This window comes from Neoarius graeffei, chromosome 1, assembly GCF_027579695.1.
Source record: "Neoarius graeffei isolate fNeoGra1 chromosome 1, fNeoGra1.pri, whole genome shotgun sequence".
Taxonomy (NCBI): domain Eukaryota; kingdom Metazoa; phylum Chordata; class Actinopteri; order Siluriformes; family Ariidae; genus Neoarius; species Neoarius graeffei.
This window is the reverse complement of record NC_083569.1, coordinates 64,111,564-64,133,112: the sequence shown is the minus strand read 5'-3', so window position 1 is coordinate 64,133,112 and position 21,549 is coordinate 64,111,564. Positions and strand designations below refer to the sequence as shown.

At 41.9% G+C, this 21,549-nt stretch overlaps 1 protein-coding gene across 2 annotated transcripts; it reads left to right on the top strand.

The window, feature by feature from the left end:
• Nucleotides 1-9,495: 9,495 nt before the first annotated feature.
• ttc5 (tetratricopeptide repeat domain 5) lies at nt 9,496-21,142 on the top strand. Of its 2 annotated transcripts, none has more exons than XM_060924411.1 (10): nt 9,496-9,568; nt 11,689-11,821; nt 14,118-14,329; nt 14,487-14,640; nt 16,036-16,127; nt 16,225-16,281; nt 16,650-16,796; nt 16,958-17,172; nt 17,316-17,460; nt 20,811-21,142. In XM_060924411.1, the coding sequence occupies exons 1-10, from the start codon at nt 9,500-9,502 to the stop codon at nt 20,928-20,930; spliced, it is 1,344 nt and encodes a 447-aa protein (XP_060780394.1). In that variant the 5' UTR covers nt 9,496-9,499; the 3' UTR covers nt 20,931-21,142. The 2 variants fall into 2 exon arrangements, with proteins under 2 accessions (XP_060780394.1, XP_060780401.1); XM_060924418.1 differs by having other exon boundaries at nt 9,501-9,524.
• Nucleotides 21,143-21,549: the final 407 nt, after the last annotated feature.

Sequence of the window (21,549 nt, the reverse complement as noted above, 5' to 3'; positions counted from 1 at the left end):
TTATGGTGGTTAAATTGCTGATTTTCTAAACATATGCCATGTCTATTTCAGACGCGTCACATCCATAACGGAATTTCGTCACATCCATAACGCTGACTTTTCCTTCCGAAACTCTGCATGAAATACAAAATATTTTAAACAAAGATTTTTTAATATTCACCTTGGACCCCTCTATCAAATGGATATCTCCATTTCGACATTAGGTTTACAATTTCACAGAGTTTGATAAAAATGTACAGTCACCCAAGAAAAGTGATACTTTTTCTGTCACATCCATAACGCATCTTTTATTGGCATTTTCTGGCATGCCCTAGATGTACTATGGGAATTGTTCTTGTTCTATCACTTCTCCAGTATGGTACAGCCTTAAAATATGCAACACCTGTTTAAATACTGGGAGACAATAAAACATGCACTGGGTCATTTGTTGCCATTTTGAGTTCAAGTGTCACATCCATAACGCTGGAATTGCTCTTAAGCCCTGTGTGACCAATTCTTAAACGGGTTATCATGCTCTCATCTTTCCTACTTCTACCTCCCTTTGTTCACCTGTTTTTGGATGTTGTACAGATGTCTGCCCTTTTCATTATCATCCCAGTATTCCTGCCAGATTGATTTGGCATTATTCTTTATAAGGACCTTAGCCTCCGCCCTACTCACAGGGATTAGTAAATCTACCTCTTTATGCTTGAGTGTTTGTTTGGCTAACTCATATGACTGACTTCTGCGCATGTGCAAGTTCACCTTCTTCTTCTGGTTTAAAGGCGGTTGGCAGCCAGCTTATATGGAGCATTACCGCCACCATCTGGACTGGAGTGTGAATCAGGAGTTTACAACAAAACTAAAAAAAAAAAAACCACCTAAATTCTATTCATCAGTCCTGTGTTTTTCAGGAAACTACACAAGTGGTTGAAACAGACTTCTCCTGTGTTTAACTGTAGTATGCTCTGTAGACTGAGCTGGATTTGTTTTTCCTTTAGTTGGGCAATTAGTCTCTCTAGGTGGTATTTAGGACACTGTATAAGTACAGTGGGGTAAAAAAAAAAAAAGTATTTAATCAGTCACCAATTGTGCAAGTTCTCCCACTTAAAAAAAGATGAGAGAGGCCTGTAATTTTCATCATAGATATACCTCAACTATGAGAGACAAAATGAGAAGAAAAAAAAAATCCAGAAAATCACATTGTCTGATTTTTAAAGAATTTATTTGCAAATTATGGTGGAAAATAAGTATTTGGTCAATAACAAAAGTTCATCTCAATACTTTGTTATATACCCTTTGTTGGCAATGACAGAGGTCAAACGTTTTCTGTAAGTCTTCACAAGGTTTTCACACACTGTTGCTGGTATTTTGGCCCATTCCTCCATGCAGATCTCCTCTTGAGCAGTGATGTTTTGGGGCTGTCGCTGGTCAACACAGACTTTCAACTCCCTCCAAAGATTTTCTATGGGGTTGAGATCTGGAGACTGGCTAGGCCACTCCAGGACCTTGAAATGCTTCTTACGAAGCCACTCCTTCGTTGCCCGGGCGGTGTGTTTGGGATCATTGTCATGCTGAAAGACCCAGCCACGTTTCATCTTCAATGCCCTTGCTGATGGAAGAAGGTTTTCACTCAAAATCTCACGATACATGGCCCCATTCATTCTTTCCTTTACACGGATCAGTCGTCCTGGTCCCTTTGCAGAAAAACAGCCCCAAAGCATGATGTTTCCACCCCCATGCTTCACAGTAGGTATGGTGTTCTTTGGATGCAACTCAGCATTCTTTCTCCTCCAAACACGACAAGTTGAGTTTTTACCAAAAAGTTCTATTTTGGTTTCATCTGACCATATGACATTCTCCCAATCCTCTTCTGGATCATCCAAATGCTCTCTAGCAAACTTCAGACGGGCCTGGACATGTACTGGCTTAAGCAGGGGGACACGTCTGGCACTGCAGGATTTGAGTCCCTGGCGGCGTAGTGTGTTACTGATGGTAGCCTTTGTTACTTTGGTCCCAGCTCTCTGCAGGTCATTCACTAGGTCCCCCTGTGTGGTTCTGGGATTTTTGCTCACCGTTCTTGTGATGATTTTGACCCCACGGGGTGAGATCTTGCGTGGAGCCCCAGATCGAGGGAGATTATCAGTGGTTTTGTATGTCTTCCATTTTCTATTAATTGCTCCCACAGTTGATTTCTTCACACCAAGCTGCTTACCTATTGCAGATTCAGTCTTCCCAGCCTGGTGCAGGTCTACAATTTTGTTTCTGGTGTCCTTTGACAGCTCTTTGGTCTTGGCCATAGTGGAGTTTGGAGTGTGACTGTTTGAGGTTGTGGACAGGTGTCTTTTATACTGATAACGAGTTCAAACAGGTGCCATTAATACAGGTAACGAGTGGAGGACAGAGGAGCCTCTTAAAGAAGTTGTTACAGGTCTGTGAGAGCCAGAAATCTTGCTTGTTTGTAGGTGACCAAATACTTATTTTACCAAGGAATTTACCAATTAGGGGCGGCACAGTGGTGTAGTGGTTAGCGCTGTCGCCTCACAGCAAGAAGGTCCTGGGTTCGAGCCTCGGGGCCGGCGAGGGCCTTTCTGTGTGGAGTTTGCATGTTCTCCCCGTGTCCACGTGGGTTTCCTCCGGGTGCTCCGGTTTCCCCCACAGTCCAAAGACATGCAGGTTAGGTTAACTGGTGACTCTAAATTGACCGTAGGTGTGAATGTGAGTGTGAATGGTTGTCTGTGTCTATGTGTCAGCCCTGTGATGACCTGGCGACTTGTCCAGGGTGTACCCCTGCCTTTCGCCCATAGTCAGCTGGGATAGGCTCCAGCTTGCCTGCGACCCTGTAGAAGGATAAAGCGGCTAGAGATAATGAGATGAATTTACCAATTAATTCATTAAAAATCCTACAATGTGATTTCCTGGATTCTTTCCCCCCATTCTGTCTCTAATAGTTGAAGTGTACCTATGATGAAAATTACAGGCCTCTCTCATCTTTTTAAGTGGGAGAACTTGCACAATTGGTGGCTGACTAAATACTTTTTTGCCCCACTGTACATGCTCTATGGTCTCCTGGCTATCACTACACTCACAGGTCCCATCAACATGTTTCTTTATCATAAATAGTGTGCTGTTTAGTGCTGTATGACCAAAGCGCATCCTTGAAAATACATCTTCTTCTTGCTTGCTTCTGCCTGTATTCCTACCTCTTCCAGCTTTGTTGTGGATATTATAATAATGACGTCCAGTATGCCCAGTGTTCCAAAGGCGTTGCCATTTGTCAGTGACTTTAGTTTTAAATATGCTTTTGATTTCTGCCTTGCTGTGTGTAATATGAATGTCTATAGTGGATTTCTTTGTTGCTTGCTTAGCAAACTTGTCTGCTATCATTTCCTCTTACACCTCTGTGAGCTGGCACCCACGTAAATGACAAATTGATTCCAGGTCTGACCAGATTATTTCCCATTTGCCTGATTTCATATACAATGTCTTGCCTTGACTCAGACTGTCCATTTTTGAGGCTTGTTAGTGCTGAGCTTGAGTCAGATGCAATCACTACCTTGCTTGGTTTGTGATCTTCCACCCAGTGTAATGCCAACCTTATTGCTACTAGTTCTCCTGTATATACTGCCAAATTGTTAGTTATTCTTTTTGCCACAGCAGTTTTTTGTTCTGGAATGGCATACGCCACTCCCACCTTTTCATCAGATCTTGATGCATCTGTGTACATCATAAGAGTGTCTTTATAATTTTCTCTTAAGTAAATTAATACTTTGATGTTGTCTAAGTCAGGGTCACCCTGTTTTTCCTCCAACAGTCCTAGATCAACATTGAGGTCTATAATAAACCATGGAGGGATTACTGGGAACACAACAGTGGGGGATATCCTGCCTGCGTCCAACCCCATTTCTCTCACTCTATATGGTATTGTCCATCCAAAGCTTTTAATTTCCTCAGTCTCCCTCTCTTGACACTGTAGCAAGACTGACTGTGTTATGTGGTTGTCATTCTCTCCCATCTCAACTTGTGTGGCTGCCACTGGTGTTGTTTTCTTTGCTCCACAACATAGTCTGAGGGCTTGGTTGTGTACTACCTCCAGCTGTATTAGTGAGGTTTTATCAGCTGATCCATATACCATACAGTCATAGTCAAACACTGATCTGATCAGCCTTGTATAAATTGTTTTAAGAGCTGTTCTACTTGCTCCCCAATCCACTCCACACAAACACCTCATAACATTTAGTACCTTTTTACACTTGTCAACCATCTTTTTAATATGTATTTTCCATGTTAATCTCCCGGGGCTGCACGGTGGTGTAGTGGTTAGCACTGCCGCCTCACAGCAAGAAGGTCCGGGTTCGAGCCCCGTGGCTGTCGAGGGCCTTTGGGTGTGGAGTTTGCATGTTCTCCCCGTGTCCACGTGGGTTTCCTCCGGGTGCTCCGGTTTCCCCCACAGTCCAAAAACATGCAGGTCAGGTTAACTGGTGACTCTAAATTGACCGTAGGTGTGAATGTGAGTGTGAATGGTTGTCTGTGTCTATGTGTCAGCCCTGTGATAACCTGGCGACTTGTCCAGGGTGTACCCCGCCTTTCGTCCGTAGTCAGCTGGGATAGGCTCCAGCTTGCCTGAGACCTTGTAGAAGGATAAAGCGGCTAGAGATAATGAGATGAGATGAGAAGTTCACCTTCTTCTTCTTTAAGGTTTTATGGCGGTTGGCAAACCAACTTAAAGGTGCATTACCGCCACCTACTGGGCTGGAGTATGGAACCGGCGACATAAGGCAGGAAAAAAAATCCCTCTTATATTCTTTTAGCTAATTCTGAATCTTTCAGAAATTTGATAACATAACAATACATCTGACTTGATGCTATCCCTAATAAACCAGGCAATGTGAAATTGTGATGATTAACCATTCTGAGAGATTTATAAAGCACATTTCTCTCATGTTCATATTTCTTACAGTGAAGTATTGCATGCTCTACTGATTCCGGATGGCTAGAGTATTCACAATTTCCAGTTGGGTGTTTGCCTATTTTGTTAAGAGAATAGTTAAGTCCTGGATGTCCAATTCTTAAACGGGTGATCATGATGTCTTTTGTCCTACTCCTACTGCCTATCCTTCCACTATTCACCTGTTTTTCAATGTTGTATAGATGTCTCCCTGTTTCACTGCCATCCCAATACTCCTGACAGACTGACTTTGCATAGGACTTGATGTAAATCTTAGCCTCCGCCTTACTAATTGGGATTTGCAATTCTCATCTCATTATCTCTAGCTGCTTTATCCTGTTCTACAGGGTCGCAGGCAAGCTGGAGCCTATCCCAGCTGACTACGGGCGAAAGGCGGGATACACCCTGGACAAGTCGCCAGGTCATCACAGGGCTGACACATAGAGACACACAACCATTCACACTCACATTCACAACTACGGTCAATTTAGAGTCACCAGTTAACCTGACCTGCATGTCTTTGGACTGTGGAGGAAACGGGAGCACACGGAAGAAACCCACGTGGACACGGGGAGAACATGCAAACTCCGCACAGAAAGGCCCTCGCCGGCCACGGGGCTCGAACCTGGACCTTCTTGCTGTGAGGCAACAGCGCTAACTACTACACCACCGTGCCGCCCCAATTTGCAATTCTATATCTATATTATTTAGTGATTGCTTTGCCAACTTGTCCACCTGTTCATTTCCCTCCACGCCAGCATGCACAGGTATCCAAAGAAAACTAGTTGAAATGCCCTTTGAATCTATTTTACACAAAGTTATAAAGATTTCATTGATTATATCTGTTCTAAATGATTTACCTGATTGAAAACTTTCCAATGCTGAGTAACTATCTGAGATTGTGACTGCTTTGTTTATTGCATTTTCTTTAACCCATTTCAGGGCCAATAATATTGCCACCAGTGGTGTAGTGGTTAGCACTGTTGCCTCACAGCAGGAAGGTCCTGGGTTCGAGCCCAGCGGCCGGCGAGAGCCTTTCTGTGTGGAGTTTGCATGTTCTCCCCGTGTCCGCGTGGGTTTTCTCCGGGTGCTCCGGTTTCCCCCAAAGACATGCAGGTTAGGTTAACTGGTGACTCTAAATTGACTGTAGGTGTGAATGGTTGTTTGTCTCTATGTGTCAGCCCTGCGATGATCTGGTGACTTGTCCAGGGTGTACCCCACCTCTCGCCCATAGTCAGCTGGGATAGGATCTAGCTTGCCTGCGACCCTGTAGGACAGGATAAGCGGTTATGGATAATATTGCCACAAATTCTGTTGTATGCACCGTCACATTGTTGGTCACACTTTTTTTAATACTTGCTCCTTTCTTTGGGATATACACTGCTGATCCGGCACACCCTTTTCTGGGGTCTTTAGAACCATCTATAAATATACACACATATTTAGAAAAATAAAAATCCAAATAATTTTGTACAATTTCCCTTACTGATATATCCTTTGATTTCTTTCTTATTTCCTGATGAATGTTTAAATCTACAACTGGTAATGGGAATAACCATGGTGGGACTGGTGATAATGGGACTGTTGGGCAGTACTGTAGCTGATGTAAACCAATACTTTCTGCTTTAGTATCACTTATCCATCCAAAACTTAGGAAATTAGATTCATAGTGTTCCCAACAATCTTTTGTAATACTTTTAGCAGGATGGTTGTCATAATGCCCCTGAAGACTGACCCAATATGTCATCATCAATTGTAGTCTTCTGATCCTTGATGGCATCTCCCCCATTTCCACCTGCATTGCAAAACAGAATACATGTGCATCAATGAGAACAGGGATGAGAGTGTAGTGAAGATGCAAGGAATAGACGTAAAGAAAGTTGGTGAATTCAAGTACCTGGGGTCAACTGTGCAGGAAAATGGGGTCTGCGATAGTGAGGTAAGAAAGAGAGTGCAGGCAGGGTGGAGCAGTTGGAGAAGGATTTCGGGAGTCATTTGTGATAGGAAAGTCCCAGCAAAAGTGAAAGGTAAGATGTATAAGACAGTAGTGAGACCAGCTGTGATGTCTGGATTGGAGACCGTACCCTTAACGAAGAGACAGGAGGCGAAGTTGTAGGTGGCGGAGTTGAGGATGTTAAAGTGCATATCCTGGACCAAATTCGTTTTTTTTATATGAAAGTATGTCCCTTTACGCACTCATCCAGAAGGGTAATTTTGCACAAGGCCATCTGTCTACAGCAGAAAAAAATAAAATAACAAAACACGTCTGGAAAAATCCCAAGGGAGTCTGGAGCCAGATTCGTGACGTCACCTGCGGAAGCGCCAGCAGGCTGTGAGAGCTTTGCACGGTTTCAGTGCACAGCCTGTGTAGACCAAGCGCTCCCATTTCTCTCTCATTGTCCGGTCTTTTGGAAAACGATGAGTACTAATCCCATCAAGATTGGTGTTGCTACACCCTCCTATGATACATCTGTTAACCATTTTAATAATTATGCGATAATGTTGAAGAAATTTGCAGAAAACCACCAGGTCGTTTTCTCATAAACAAACCAGCGCTGACGTAGGATTCAGAGGGAGGCGTCCCGCACGCGACGTCACGAAAATCAATATTTGCCGGGAAATCCAAATGGCAAGTTTTTTCAGAGGCGGACCAATTCGCCTCAAATGGCTTGATTTCAACTGAATTTTTCTGGTATTGCGCAAGATAAAAAATTGCACAAAATGCAAAATGTGACCGATATTTGACCAAAGTTTAATATAAAATAGGAGAATTACATTGATCTTGCTCCTGAATTTACCCGTGATATGCACTTTAAGGTTTGCGATAGGAGTGACAAGGTTGGACAGGATAAGGAACGAGCACATCAGAGGGACAGCACATGTGGAGAGCTTGGGAATTAAGCTAAGAGAGATGAGACTGAGATGGTACGGGCACATCCTGAGAAGAGATGCAGAGCATGTTGGAAGGAGAATGTTGAGGATGGAGCTGCCAGGCACACGAAAACTAAGAGATATATGGATGTGGTGAGAGAGGACATGAAAGTGGCACATACATGTAAACCTATACGGATTGTCCGGAAATTATACGGATTTTAGCTCATTTCAAGGGCGTATGGGAGTATAAACAAAGTCTTACGGATTTTCAGTATTTTCTGACCTAAATTTATTTTGTGTATCTTACTTGAACATCGTCAGCCGATCGTCGCAAAAACATACAAAAGCTCGATTTATAGACAAAGAACAGCGTGTATGCAGGGGCAGATAACCCAGACTATGTGAAACCAGATGTTTATTCCTCAAGCCTCGTGCAGTATCGCGACTGCGAGACTTCGCTCGTTCAGGCCATGCGCACGATCTGCATTTAAACGCGCCAAACGGTCATTGTTCGAACGATTTTCTCATTGTGCAGAGCGACATTGTTTACACCTGAGAGATTTTGAATAGCGTCTGCTGAGTGAAAGAATGGGAACACCGAGAAAGAAAATGAGATACGGCAGGCGGTATCTTCCTGAATGGAAGGAGACATTTAATGGTGTCATTGTTCAGGCGAAAAATGAGGAGTACGCGCACTGCACAGTTTGTGTGCAAGATATAAAAGTTGTGGCGTCTGGAGTTTACGACGTGAGGGAACACGAGGTCCAAACTACATCAGCGAAATTTGCACCAGAAACAGAATCAGCCGCAAATGACGATGTTTGCAAAGCCTAAGACCGATGATCAACCAACAAATGTAATAAGAGCAGAAGTTACGATCTGTAATTTTATTGCTCAGCACAATTTGCCGCTAGCCGTTGCGGACCACCTGACAGAACTGTTGCCGCGAATTTGCACGGACAGTACGATTGTGAAATCTATCAGCTGTAGGCGCACCAAAACAACGCAAATAATCAAAAAGCGCTTGGCCCCCGAAGCTACACTATCGATCATCCAGCACTGCCGGATGTCGCCATTTTCCTTGATGATCGACGAATCCAATGACAAAAAGACGGACAAGCGACTGGCCGTTTTGGTGCGGATCTTCGACATAAACAGAGGGGTGAAGTCAAGAATCATAGACATGCCCGTGTGCAATATCGGCACGGGCGAGGCGATTTTCGACATGCTGGACGAAGTTCTCAGGCAAGTTATATTTACTTATTTATTTATTAAGTTTGGTGCAATTCGAAGGCTATAAGGATTTTATGTTGATTTTATGGATTTCTTCCTCTGATACTACAGGTGGACGCCCAAAGGGGTTGACATGTATGGTGGCAGGTGTGGTAGAGAAGGATGAGGAAGACAGGGAGCAATGGAGACGAAAGATCCACAAGAAGAAGAAGAAGAGGGTTGAAGACAATATGACTGACTTCTGCGCATGCGCAATTTCACCTTCGCCTGTTCTTAATATGGTGTTATTGAAATAGATGTAAATGCTGGTTTTAGAGCAGATTTGTAAATGAAAGCATTATGAAGTAGTGCGGAGTATTAAAGCAGAAAAATTACAAAAGTAAGTTTTCTGTTGTGCACGCTAGCCGCCTGACCAGCAGGTGGCGTTGCAGTGTGGTGGGTTTTTTTTTCTTTTCCGGTCTAAAGATGGCTGAAGAAGTTGATAACGATGGTGAGCATAAAACATCAGACAAAGACGATTTGCAAGCGTTAAAGGTATGAAGTCTTGATACAAACGCTGTTAACAGGTTGTTGTTCATATTTAAAATGAGGAAATCTGCACTGATAGCTAGCTTGCTCCGTGAGCTAGTAATGGAGTTCCTGCTTAGCCTCCCGTCTATCACTATAACAACAAATGCATGGATACTAGCAACACTGTGATTATGGGATGTAAAACCGATTACTTCCTATGTGTGAAGTGTATTTATGGAGGCAACAAAACCAACAGTATGGAAGTTCATACACTACCGTTCAAAAGTTTGGGGTCACTTTGAAATGTCCTTATTTGTGAAAGAAAAGCACTGTTCTTCTCAATGAAGATCACTTTAAACTAATCAGAAATGCACTCTATACATTGCTAATGTGGTAAATGACTATTCTAGCTGCAAATGTGTGGTTTTTGGTGCAATATCTCCATAGGTGTATAGAGGCCCATTTCCAGCAACTCTCACTCCAGTGTTCTAATGGTACAATGTGTTTGCTCATTGCCTCAGAAGGCTAATGGATGATTAGAAAACCCTTGTACAATCATGTTAGCACAGCTGAAAACAGTTGAGCTCTTTAGAGAAGCTATAAAACTGACCTTCCTTTGAGCAGATTGAGTTTCTGGAGCATCACATTTGTGGGGTCGATTAAATGCTCAAAATGGCCAGAAAAATGGCTTGACTATATTTTCTATTCATTTTACAACTTATGGTGGGAAATAAAAGTGTGACTTTTCATGGAAAACACTAAATTGTCTGGGTGACCCCAAACTTTTGAACGGTAATGTATGTCAGCTCTGGTTGAGTCAAGAGTGCACTTTAGATCCCCACAAAACTGTAAACCACTGAATGATTGATGAACTGAAGTGTGTTTGTTTCCGGAACACATACACGGATATGACCAAATGTTTGTGGACACCTGACCATCACACCCTTGTGTATTTGTTAAACAAGAATTTCCTCTAGAATTTGGAACCTGGTGGGGAACTTCCACCAGTTTGGAGAAGGCTCACACATGGGTGTGATAGTTAGGTGTCCACAAACTTTTGGCTATACAGTGCATCTACAGTGCTCAATGTAAATGAGTACAACCCCTTTGAAAAGTAACATATCATCTCTAGCCGCTTTATCCTGTTCTACAGGGTCGCAGGCAAGCTGGAGCCTATCCCAGCTGACTACGGGTGAAAGGCGGGGTACACCCTGGACAAGTCGCCAGGTCATCACAGGGCTGACACATAGACACAGACAACCATTCACACTCACATTCACACCTACGCTCAATTTAGAGCCACCAGTTAAACTAACCTGCATGTCTTTGGACTGTGGGGGAAACCGGAGCACCCGGAGGAAACCCACGCGGACACGGGGAGAACATGCAAACTCCGCACAGAAAGGCCCTCGCCGGCCACTGGGCTTGAACCCAGACCTTCTTACTGTGAGGCGACAGCGCTAACCACTACACCACCGTGCTGCCCTGAAAAGTAACATTTTGAACAATCTCTCAATGAACACAATTTCCAAAATGTTGACAAGACAAAGTTTAATATAACATCTGTTTAACTTGTAACGTGAAAGTAAGGTTAATAATATAACTTAAGTTACACATTTTTTCAGTTTTACTCAAATTAGGGTGGTGCAAAAATGAGTACACCCCACAACAAAAACTACTACATCTAGTATTTTGTATGGCCTCTATGATTTTTAATGACAGCACCAAGTCTTCTAGGCATGGAATGAACAAGTTGGTGACATTTTGCAACATCAGTCTTTTTCCATTCTTCAACAATGACCTCTTTTAGTGACTGGATGCTGGATGGAGAGTTTTTTTTGTGGGGTGTACTCATGTTTGCGCCACCCTAATTTGAGTAAAACTGAAAAATGTGTAATCTAAGTTTATTAACCCTACTTTCATGTTATAAGTTAAACAGATGCTATATTAAACTTGTCAACATTTTGGAAATTGTGTTCATTGAGATATTGTTTAAAATGTTACTTTTCAAAGGGGGTGTACTCATTTACGCTGAGCACTGTATGAGGAGTTGGAACATTATATTGTAGTAGCTAGCTCTAGAACATATATACTGCATTTAAAACGCTAAATTCTGCAAAATATATTTTTGTGTTGCTTCTCAGGAACTCGTCGATGGACTGTATCACTTTAGAGATCACTATTTTGAGACCCACAGTGTGGAAGATGCTGGTAGAAAACAGAATGATGTTGCCCAAGAGATGAATAAGACCCTAAAGAAACTGGAAGAGAAGGAAGGTGAGTTTAATTTACCCCCCACAGATAATATATCTTTATAAGCTTTGCAGATTCCACTGGTGCCAAAAATGTTACCTGTCCTCTTGTCGTCACTGCCAACCTGATCCAGGCTTGAGGCGAACCATGTTTGGTTGACTTGGCCAGAATTATAGCAGTCGGGTGGCTGGTTCTTTTCTGAGCACTCACGCGCGCGCACACGCATTCACACCTATGGACAATTTAGAGCAGGGGTCATCAAACTACAGCCTGTGGGCCGACTCCGGCCCGCCACCCCCCTTTGACCGGCCCCCCCAGCCCCTCTGCCCCCCACCACTTGAACCGGCCCTATGAGGCAATCCCCAAAAGTGGTCATGGCCTATTTTTTTAAAATTGCTTTTTGGCAAATAATAACATGTCTGCATCTTGTATTTTGTTGATTTTATCAATTAAAATTGATATTTAGTTATAAAATGAACTATTCATATTTTCCGAATTTTCGTCATATGCTCGCGATCAAGCAGTGACGGGCAGCGCACGCGCAGAGAACTGTCAGTGTTCAGGACAGCAAAATGGCTAGCGGTAAGCAAAAAGCTGACAGAAAGTGCAGAGTTTTTAAAGAACAGTGGACCACCGATTATTTTTTCGTTCAGTGTAAGGACCGTGCAGTTTGTCTTGTATGTAAAGAAAGTGTGCCGGTTTTCAAAGAATATAATCTGCTTCGTCACTGTGAAACCCGCCACAAAGAGTATGCTAGTTTGCGAGGGCAAACAAGCGAAGACAGGATTCGGAGGATGAAATGCGGACTGGCTGCATAACAGAATGTATTCCTTCGCCAAACCCAGATCAACCAGGCTGCTGTCCGAGCTAGCTATAAGGTAGCTCACCTACTAGCTACCCATGGAAAGCCGTTTACTGATGGGGACTTTGTTAAAGTATGCATGCTTGCTGTGGCCGAGGAGGTGTATCCTGACAAGAAGGATGCGCTCAACGCAGCGAGTCTCTCCGCACCTACTATGACCAGGCGAACCGAAGATTTGGGGGACAACGTGTATGACCAGCTGAATGAGAGAGCGTCAGAATTCGAGTTTTTTGCTTTGGCCATGGATGAGAGCAATGATGTGCAGGACACAGCACAACTGCTGTGATCTATTGATCTATTGCTCATATTATTAGAATTTCACTGTTTTTTTTGAAATGTATTTATTTTATAGGCCTATTTATTTGACCTTTATTAAGTGCTGCACACAATTATTATTAATATTACTAATAATATCAACAGGCCTACCTACAATTTATAATTTTCCACTCACCTTTGCCAGTGTCAATCACCTCAAATAGGCAGATGTTTCTTACCTTGACAGCTTTGATGTTATTTTTATTAGAAAATAAATAAATGGAATATCTGTGGTATTTCAAATTAAAACAAAGTGTGAAGACTCGATTACTACTTTTGCAAACCACTAGTAAAGATAAACAAATATGTGCCAGGAATCAAGTGTTGATATAGTAGTATGGATATAGTAGTGGGGATGGCCGTGCCAGGCTAGTAATCTCTACTACACAATGAGGCCTGCTGGTGGTCATATTTGTCTGGGTCATACAGTTCTATGTTATATAGCTGACCCGACCCCGGCCCCCCATCACAGTCAGGAACGACAATGTGGCCCCCAGAGAAAAAAGTTTGGTGACCCCTGATTTAGAGTCACCAGTTAACCTAACTGCATGTCTTTGGACTGTTGGGGAAACCGGAGCACCCGGAGGAAACCCACGCAGACACAGGGAGAACATGCAAACTCCACACAGAAAGGCCCCTGTCGACCACTGGGCTCAAACCCAGAATTTTCTTGCTGTGAGGAGATGGTGCTAACCACAGCGCCACCATGCTGACCCATCTATCCTGTACAATCCCATAATTTGTGTTGACCACCCCCCTGGTGTTCTCCTGTTGTGGTGTTGTATCATTCTCTCTTATTTCAGCTAGTTGACGTTTGATTATACAAATACTACAAGACTGGATACACACTTGAAATTGCGATTACAAAATGCTCAGTTAATGCTTAAGATTATCAGCGTATTTATACACCACACCTTTATGTTGTCTTCGAGGCCAAAAAAAAAACCACACGAGATTTAAAATCTATTTAATAGTGTCCGTAGATACAGTAGCAGTGAGTTCGCGTAGAAAGGGGTATGATTTAAGATTTGCATGAGAACGTGGCATAATATTACTAGATTATGCAGTGTTATATTTGCATATTTCATGTAATAGACAGATCGTTATTCAAATGCACATATGTCCTCGTCGTTTATTTTGCAGATCTCTACAAAAACAGCGCTCAGTTTTTGCTCCTGCGGGGCCGATGTCTGAATGTCGCGCCAGAATTCAGTCAGGCAGCAGAAGAGTGCCTCTCAAGGGCAGTAAAACTGGAACCAGGCCTGGTGGAGGCATGGAATACACTAGGCGAGCAGTACTGGAAGAAAGGTGACCTGATTGCTGCAAAGACCTGTTTTACTGGAGCGCTACAGCAGGTACGTGTGAGGTGGAAGGGGGGGGAAGGCATGAAGGAAAGTGGTTCTGAAAAAGTTTAGGCAAATCAGCATGGGGTAAAATTAGATTGTGGGAAATAATAATGATATTTTGTTCTACATAATAAAAATCGTGTGTGTAATATGTTGTACTCTTCAGAGCAAAAACAAACTATCTTTGCGAAACCTCTCTATGGTGCTGAGGCAGTTGCCTCCAGAAGGGGGCGCTCAAGAGCAAGGCAAGTGTATTCTGGAGAGCGTGGACCTGGCGAAGCAGGCTGTGCAGCTGGATGTCACAGATGGAACATCCTGGTGTAAGTTTGTTACATTTTCATGGGATGATGAATTATGGATGCTTATTTAACTATAAAATTTTGCTCTTTTACACACTCTGTCTATCTGTGTTGACATGACTGTGCAAAAGTCGTAAGTGCCCTAATTTCTTTTTATACAGACTTTTTTTCTTAGATGTTCATTTTATTATTTCTACCTTACTGAGTCAGAAATAAATTTCTCTCCCCCCCAACTGGTTTACAAACAATTGTTTTCAAGCAAAAAATTTAAGAGGAATTTTGAAGAAAACATTTGTATGCCAGTAAAGAAAGTAACACATTAAAGTGCATATCCTGGACCAATTTCGTGTTTTTTTTTTTTTTTAATATATGAAAGTATGTCCCTTTACACACTCATCCAGAAGGATAATTTTGCACAAGGCCATCTGTCTACAGCAGAAAAAAATAAAATAACAAAACGCGTCTGGAAAAATCCCAAGAGAGTCTGGAGCCAGATTCGTGACGTCACCTGCGGAAGCGCCAGCAGGCTGCGCGAGCTTTGCACGGTTTCAGTGCACAGCCTGTGTAGACCAAGCGCTCCCATTTCTCTCTCATTGTCCGGTCTTTTGGGAAACGATGAGTACTAATCCCATCAAGATTGGTGTTACTACACCCTCCTACGATACATCTGTTAACCATTTTAATAATTACGCGATAACGTTGAAGAAATTTGCAGAAAACCACCAGGTCGTTTTCTCATAAACAAACCAGCGCTGACGTCACGAAAATCAGTGTTTGCCGGGAAATCCAAACGGCAAGTTTTTTCAGAGGCGGACCAATTCAACTCAAATGGCTCGATTTCAACTGAATTTCTCTGGTATTGCGCAAGGTAAAAAAATTGCACAAAATGCAAAGTGTGACAGATATTTGACCAAAGTTTAATGTAAAATAGGAGAATTACATTGATCTTGCTCCTGAATTTACCCGTGATATGCACTTTAAAGTAATAGACATCACGAAGTCTGTTGGGTTTTACCTGCAAAAACAGACAAAAGCACGATAGTCACTCGAAGAACTGTGGAAGATTCTCCAAGTTGCTTAGAAAAATGTACCAGTCAATTTCCTTATAAAACTGCACAAAACGTATGAGACAACTTTGATTGTCACTGTTTACTGCACTTTATAGAATTTATTTTTATTTATTTATTTTTAAACGTAGAAAACATTTTTTAAGGCATCTTTGGTTATGGCATTTCTTTACACGTGTTAAGATTTTTACACTGTTGTGTGTCATCTAATTGTTTTTAGCTTTACAGTGAGTCAATGATGCCGTGATATCTGATAATGCTGTGCGGATGGTTTGAATTATAAATTGTATACGATGGCATATTTATTCAGTAAAACTGAAATGAATTAAATGAATCCTTTCCTAAGCAGACGTCTTAGGGAATGCATACATCTCCTTGTTCTTCAGCAGTGGACAAAATCCTCAGATGTCTCAGCAAGCACTTAGTGCCTATTCGCAAGCTGTGAGTAGACACCCACTAGATTATTCAGAGACCATTGTATTCTGTATATTTCTACTGATTATCTTGCTAATTATATGTATTGTTTTACTTGTTTCAGGAGAAAATTGACAAAGCATCTGCCTTAAATGCTGATCTGCACTTCAATCGTGCCACGGTAATTCTCTTGTTCCTTTTGTTTTAGTGCTTTTTCAAACTGATGATTCATTTATTCAAATTAACTCCAACCTGCAAAGTATAGCTTTGTGCTGCGTAACAGGGCAAAGTTGTAGTGACGCGATTAAGGTTGATTTGCATTAAATTATTCAGTAAATATTTTCTTGGGTTACTGTAAATCATTTAGAAACTACTTTTTTTAAAAAATAATTTTCCACCTTGTAGACCGTATTACAGCAGCTTATATGCCCATGCTAGTGTGAAATTGACTAACTGTAATTTCTTTCTTGAATTTTAGTATAATGCAATTGTTAGCATTGTGTAGAGATTTCTCACTTCAGCTTTAATTTCTCCACTTTGCTATACTAGTTGTTCCAGTATGAGGAAATGTTCAGTTCAGCTTTGGCTGGATACAGTCGAGCTGCAGCTCTTGACCCCGGCTGGGAGGAACCTACTGAAAGAGAGAAGCTTTTGCTTAAATACCTAGACCAAATAACTGGTCTAATGGAGAATAAGGTGAGTGTTGTGAAAATGTTGTATCATGATGTAGAACACGTTGATTTTGTCCGTGTTTTCATAGTAGTTGAATGCCATGAATAGCAGCAGAATACCATAAATGATGATTACCATTTATGATGTTACCAGTGATGTGATGTCTTCCTGCCCTTGTCTCTCAGGGGAAAGTAAAAGCACGGCGCCTGCGTAACATGCTCTCCTCCCTGAGCGTGTCTGCTTTGGGTCCGTGTGCTTCGCCTCAGTATCGCTCCCCGACAGGCCACACTGGAAGCCTGGAGCTCTGCAGTTTCACTGCTCTTACACACGGCCATAATGTAGGCGTCGCAGCCATGGGAAAGGTCGTCTTCAGTCTGGCGATGGAGGGCCGCATGGCCTTGTGAGTGAATTAATAAACAGTCAGTGACAAATCTAAGATTGATTCTATCAAGATGTAATTAACAAGAGTTTGTTTCCAAACAGTCATTGCATGTTATCTGCAACTTTCAGTGCTGTTATTGTGAGCTCTTTTTCTCCTCACAGTACGTTTGGGATGGTGGACAGCGAGGAGACATGTTGTGTGGTCATGGTTTATAACATGGCTGACAGCTGGGGTGTATTAATCGGAGACACAGTGGTCGTCCCTGAACCACAAGTGAAACGGCACAGCATAACGCACAACGATAAGGTACACACACTCATTCGTGACTTGACACCTACTGACACTGTTATAGGGATGCACCAAGTGCCTCCATATATGTTCTATAAAATATCCAACAAAAAAAAAAACAGCAGTCAGCACCCCATTCCGTATCTGCATTCAGCATAGTTAAATACATCTCATCTCATTATCTGTAGCCGCTTTATCCTTCTACAGGGTCGCAGGCGAGCTGGAGCCTATCCCAGCTGACTACGGGCAAAAGGCGGGGTACACCCTGGACAAGTCGCCAGGTCATCACAGGGCTGACACATAGACACAGACAACCATTCACACTCACATTCACACCTACGCTCAATTTAGAGTCACCAGTTAACCTAACCTGCATGTCTTTGGACTGTGGGGGAAACCGGAGCACCCGGAGGAAACCCACGCGGACACGGGGAGAACATGCAAACTCCGCACAGAAAGGCCCTCGCCGGCCACGGGGCTCGAACCCAGAACCTTCTTGCTGTGAGGCGACAGCGCTAACCACTACACCACCGTGCCGCCCTAGTTAAATACATGCATGTGAAATTCTATCAGCTGTTGTGCTGTCTGGTTTTATATGAATGGGTTAGTTTTCATATCAGAGTAGAATAAGAAGAAAAGGCAACTTTACAGGAAGAGTAAAGCCTATCACTTTTTTTTTTAAAAAAACTTTTAATGTAAAGTCTTTGACTTTCACCAGTAACTCATGTTTATGGAAGAAATCATTTGTCTTGTGATGCCCAGAAAAAATTTATAAATGGGAAAACCCAGAGAGCTTAAAAGGACAAAAAATATGATGCTGAAATGGTGAAGAGCCCTTATACGATAAGTGCAGTATGTGATGCATCTTCCAGTGATGCAGCTTGGCTATTGCAGGGTGTTAGCTACCACAGACGCAGGCTAAACCTTCTTCCTGTTATATGATGTTCCATTTGTGCTAGTTTAATTTATAGTCTTAATCATCTTAATGCATACCTGCCAACCTGTATGCATCTTGCGTAGCCGGTACGAATTTTTACCTCATTGTATGACTGTACGTTTTCACATTAAAAAGTACGCATATCGTCCGAACTCGCATTTCAGTCAAGTTCTCGCTGAAGTTGATACCGCTGATCTGTGAGAAAACTCGAAGCCAGAATGGAACGCTTTGCCCAATCCCCCCGCCCCTCTTCCAGAGCGTGTGGCTCTGCCCTCTTCACCCCCTCCCCTTCCTCCTTCGCGTCTCTGACTTGAGTGCAGCCAGAGGTGGCTAGAGCGAGTTGGGGATTGAAATGTCGGTGAGAGAAGAGAGATTTCATCAATGATGGTCAACAATCCATTCTGCAAAGATCACTGGAAAGGTAAAATAAAAACATTAGGTCAGCCCAATAAACCGACATTGTTAACCCCTCGTGAACGTTATACTCGTTCACCAACTATTTAATGTTTGTTGTGCTTTTCAGAACGGAAGGAAGTTCCCAAGAGCCATCAATAACAGTTTCCCAAAGTCTATCAATAAGAATGTTTTACAAAACTGGGCTATGTTCCCAAGGTCAATCAATAAAACTGGGTTGAAAGTGTGTTTTTGGTCTGCTGGTTGTGGTCTGTGGAGGCGCATGCGCACCGGGTTGGGGTGAGGTTGACGAGAGGGGGGGTACTCATGAAATTGTAAAATTGTACTCAAAATTTTTTCAAGGTTGGCAGGTATGTTAATGTATGGATTTGTTTCACGGCACATTGGGTAGTGTTAGTATCTCAGAGCTGAACCTGGGTGACTGTCCTCGTGGAGTTTTGTGTGTTCTCTCCCCATGTTGGTGTGGGTTTCCTCCAGGTTCTACAAAAATCATGCTTCTAGGTGAATTGGCTGCAATAAATTGCCCCAGGTGTTAATGTCCTGTGAAGACCCCATCCAATGTAAATTTCCACCTCATGCTTAGTGTTCACCACGACACTGCCCATGAAAAAGAGGTTACTGAAAATTAATGAGTTTCACAACATTTTCATGAAAAGTTTGTGTGCAATACATTTTTGATACATAAAATTATAATCTCAGGCTAATTATATGATTCTGAAGCCTATCAGTGAAGTTAAGAGCTAACCTAAGGATTTATATGTAAATAAATCAGGACTCAAACACTTCTTCTAACAAACTGGATTTTCATGAACGTTTCTTGTATAAATGCTCATGCAAACTACAGACCTGTTTACTCCTACGATTTGTCCGTAGTTCCTACGATTTTTCAAAACAAAATACGGACTACGAATTCTTGTCCAAAAACTACGATTTATGGCCGAAATGTTGCCAAATGTTTCATGACTTACTTTATAATCATATTTATTGTGGGAATCGAACATCGATCGTATAGTCATGGGCGCGGCCATGTTTAATCACGTTTAAGCCACGTTTACCGTACGTTGCATTGAATGCCATAATTGAGTTGCCATAAATGCATGTTCAGTTATTAACCAATGTCAAACTTTGTTAACTTGAAATTAAACTTTTTTGATGTTGACATTTTTTTCTTGTTTTGTCAAGTTGCCAGTTATTAATGACTTGTGATTTGTTAGTAAAGAGTGTGATCAGTATAGCTGCCAATCAAGTATTAAGTAGCCTATTAGAGCATAGTATGGTCTCTGAAATATTTTTTCTTATTGTAGCATCCTAAATAAATATTACTGCTAGTCTTCTGGTTATTTCAGAGATGCTGAAATAATGACATGTATGAGGAGTCAACAAGTAGACCTTAGAGTCTAGGCTTGGTAATATGAGGATTATGGAGCAGATCTAGAATCTTACATGGGTTTGCTTTTTGGTTCTCACAGGTGCTTAACTTGACAGAAAAAATAAGACCAGTGCTAGATTTTAATTTTTAAAATTTTGTTCATGTAATCTATCACTTACTTTCAACTTGAATGAGTACTATTATCTAATAGGCTGCTTTCTATTTTTGTCTTCGATACAATACATACATTGGACCCCAGTAAAATTCCTACTGACAGCTTACCAAAACTACTGACAAGATACTGCAAGACTACTGACAGGGCAAATTTGGGGTAAACAGGTCTGAAACTATTTGCTAATAAATCTGATTGCGTTTTGTAATTCGCTTTCAAAATCAAAATTGCTCATTTCTTAAATGGTACAAAAACTTATTGCAGATAATTTTTAAAAAAGTACTTGAGATTCACTTTTTGATCTAGTGTTTCATGAAATTTGGATTCAGCCACAAATTTTTCATGTCTATGCATCACTGAAACACAGCATATGTTAAATGGTGTGTGTGTGTGTGTGTGTGTGTGTGTGTGTGTGTGTGTGTGTGTATAAAATACACAAGACTTGTAACATTCGTCTCTAACCCTTCTCCTTGCAGTCTTATGATTTCCGCAGTATACGTGTGGACTCCCCTCTCCTGCTTATAGTGAATGGAAAGAGACAAGCGATGCAAAGCCAAACAGCAACTTCAGTCAGTTACAAACCACACTCTGAATGAGCGAGCGCTAAGAGAACAGACGACGGAGCCGACTTTTTTCATTTTTGGTTGTACATAGTGTGTAACTTTTTGTTGTTGTTGTTTAGTCAAATTTATTTGTACATATTTATTTTTTATTTTTCACTGTTGATAGGTGTTTTTTGTAAAAAGAGATCCAGATACCTGATCAGGATATGAGACAATAAAACGTTCACTCTGGTGCTCCTGAAATACTTAATCTGTGATGTGATTTTGCCAAATATACTTAAAATCTGACATGTACAACATTCTTCAAATGAGTGGGGAAGAGAGGGCAGAGGTTACATCATCAGACTTCTGAATTGAATCTTTGTTTTCTAGCTATCTGCATGACAAACCGGCAATTGTCACCATCCATTATAATGATTACTTTCCACGACGTGAAGTTTCTGCCCTCACTCACAAAATGTTTGCTGCAAGTGCTAAACTCGGGTACGTGCAGTTTAAACTGTATTATGCTGCACAAAGCCCTCATGCACTGTAGCAATGGGGAGAAATAAAAGACCGCAGGAGTGAGGAGAACAGCCTTGAAAACAAAGTACACTCCTGCTTGAGTGGACCTGGAATAATTTAAAAAAAAGTCAAACTTCAGGTCATGTGA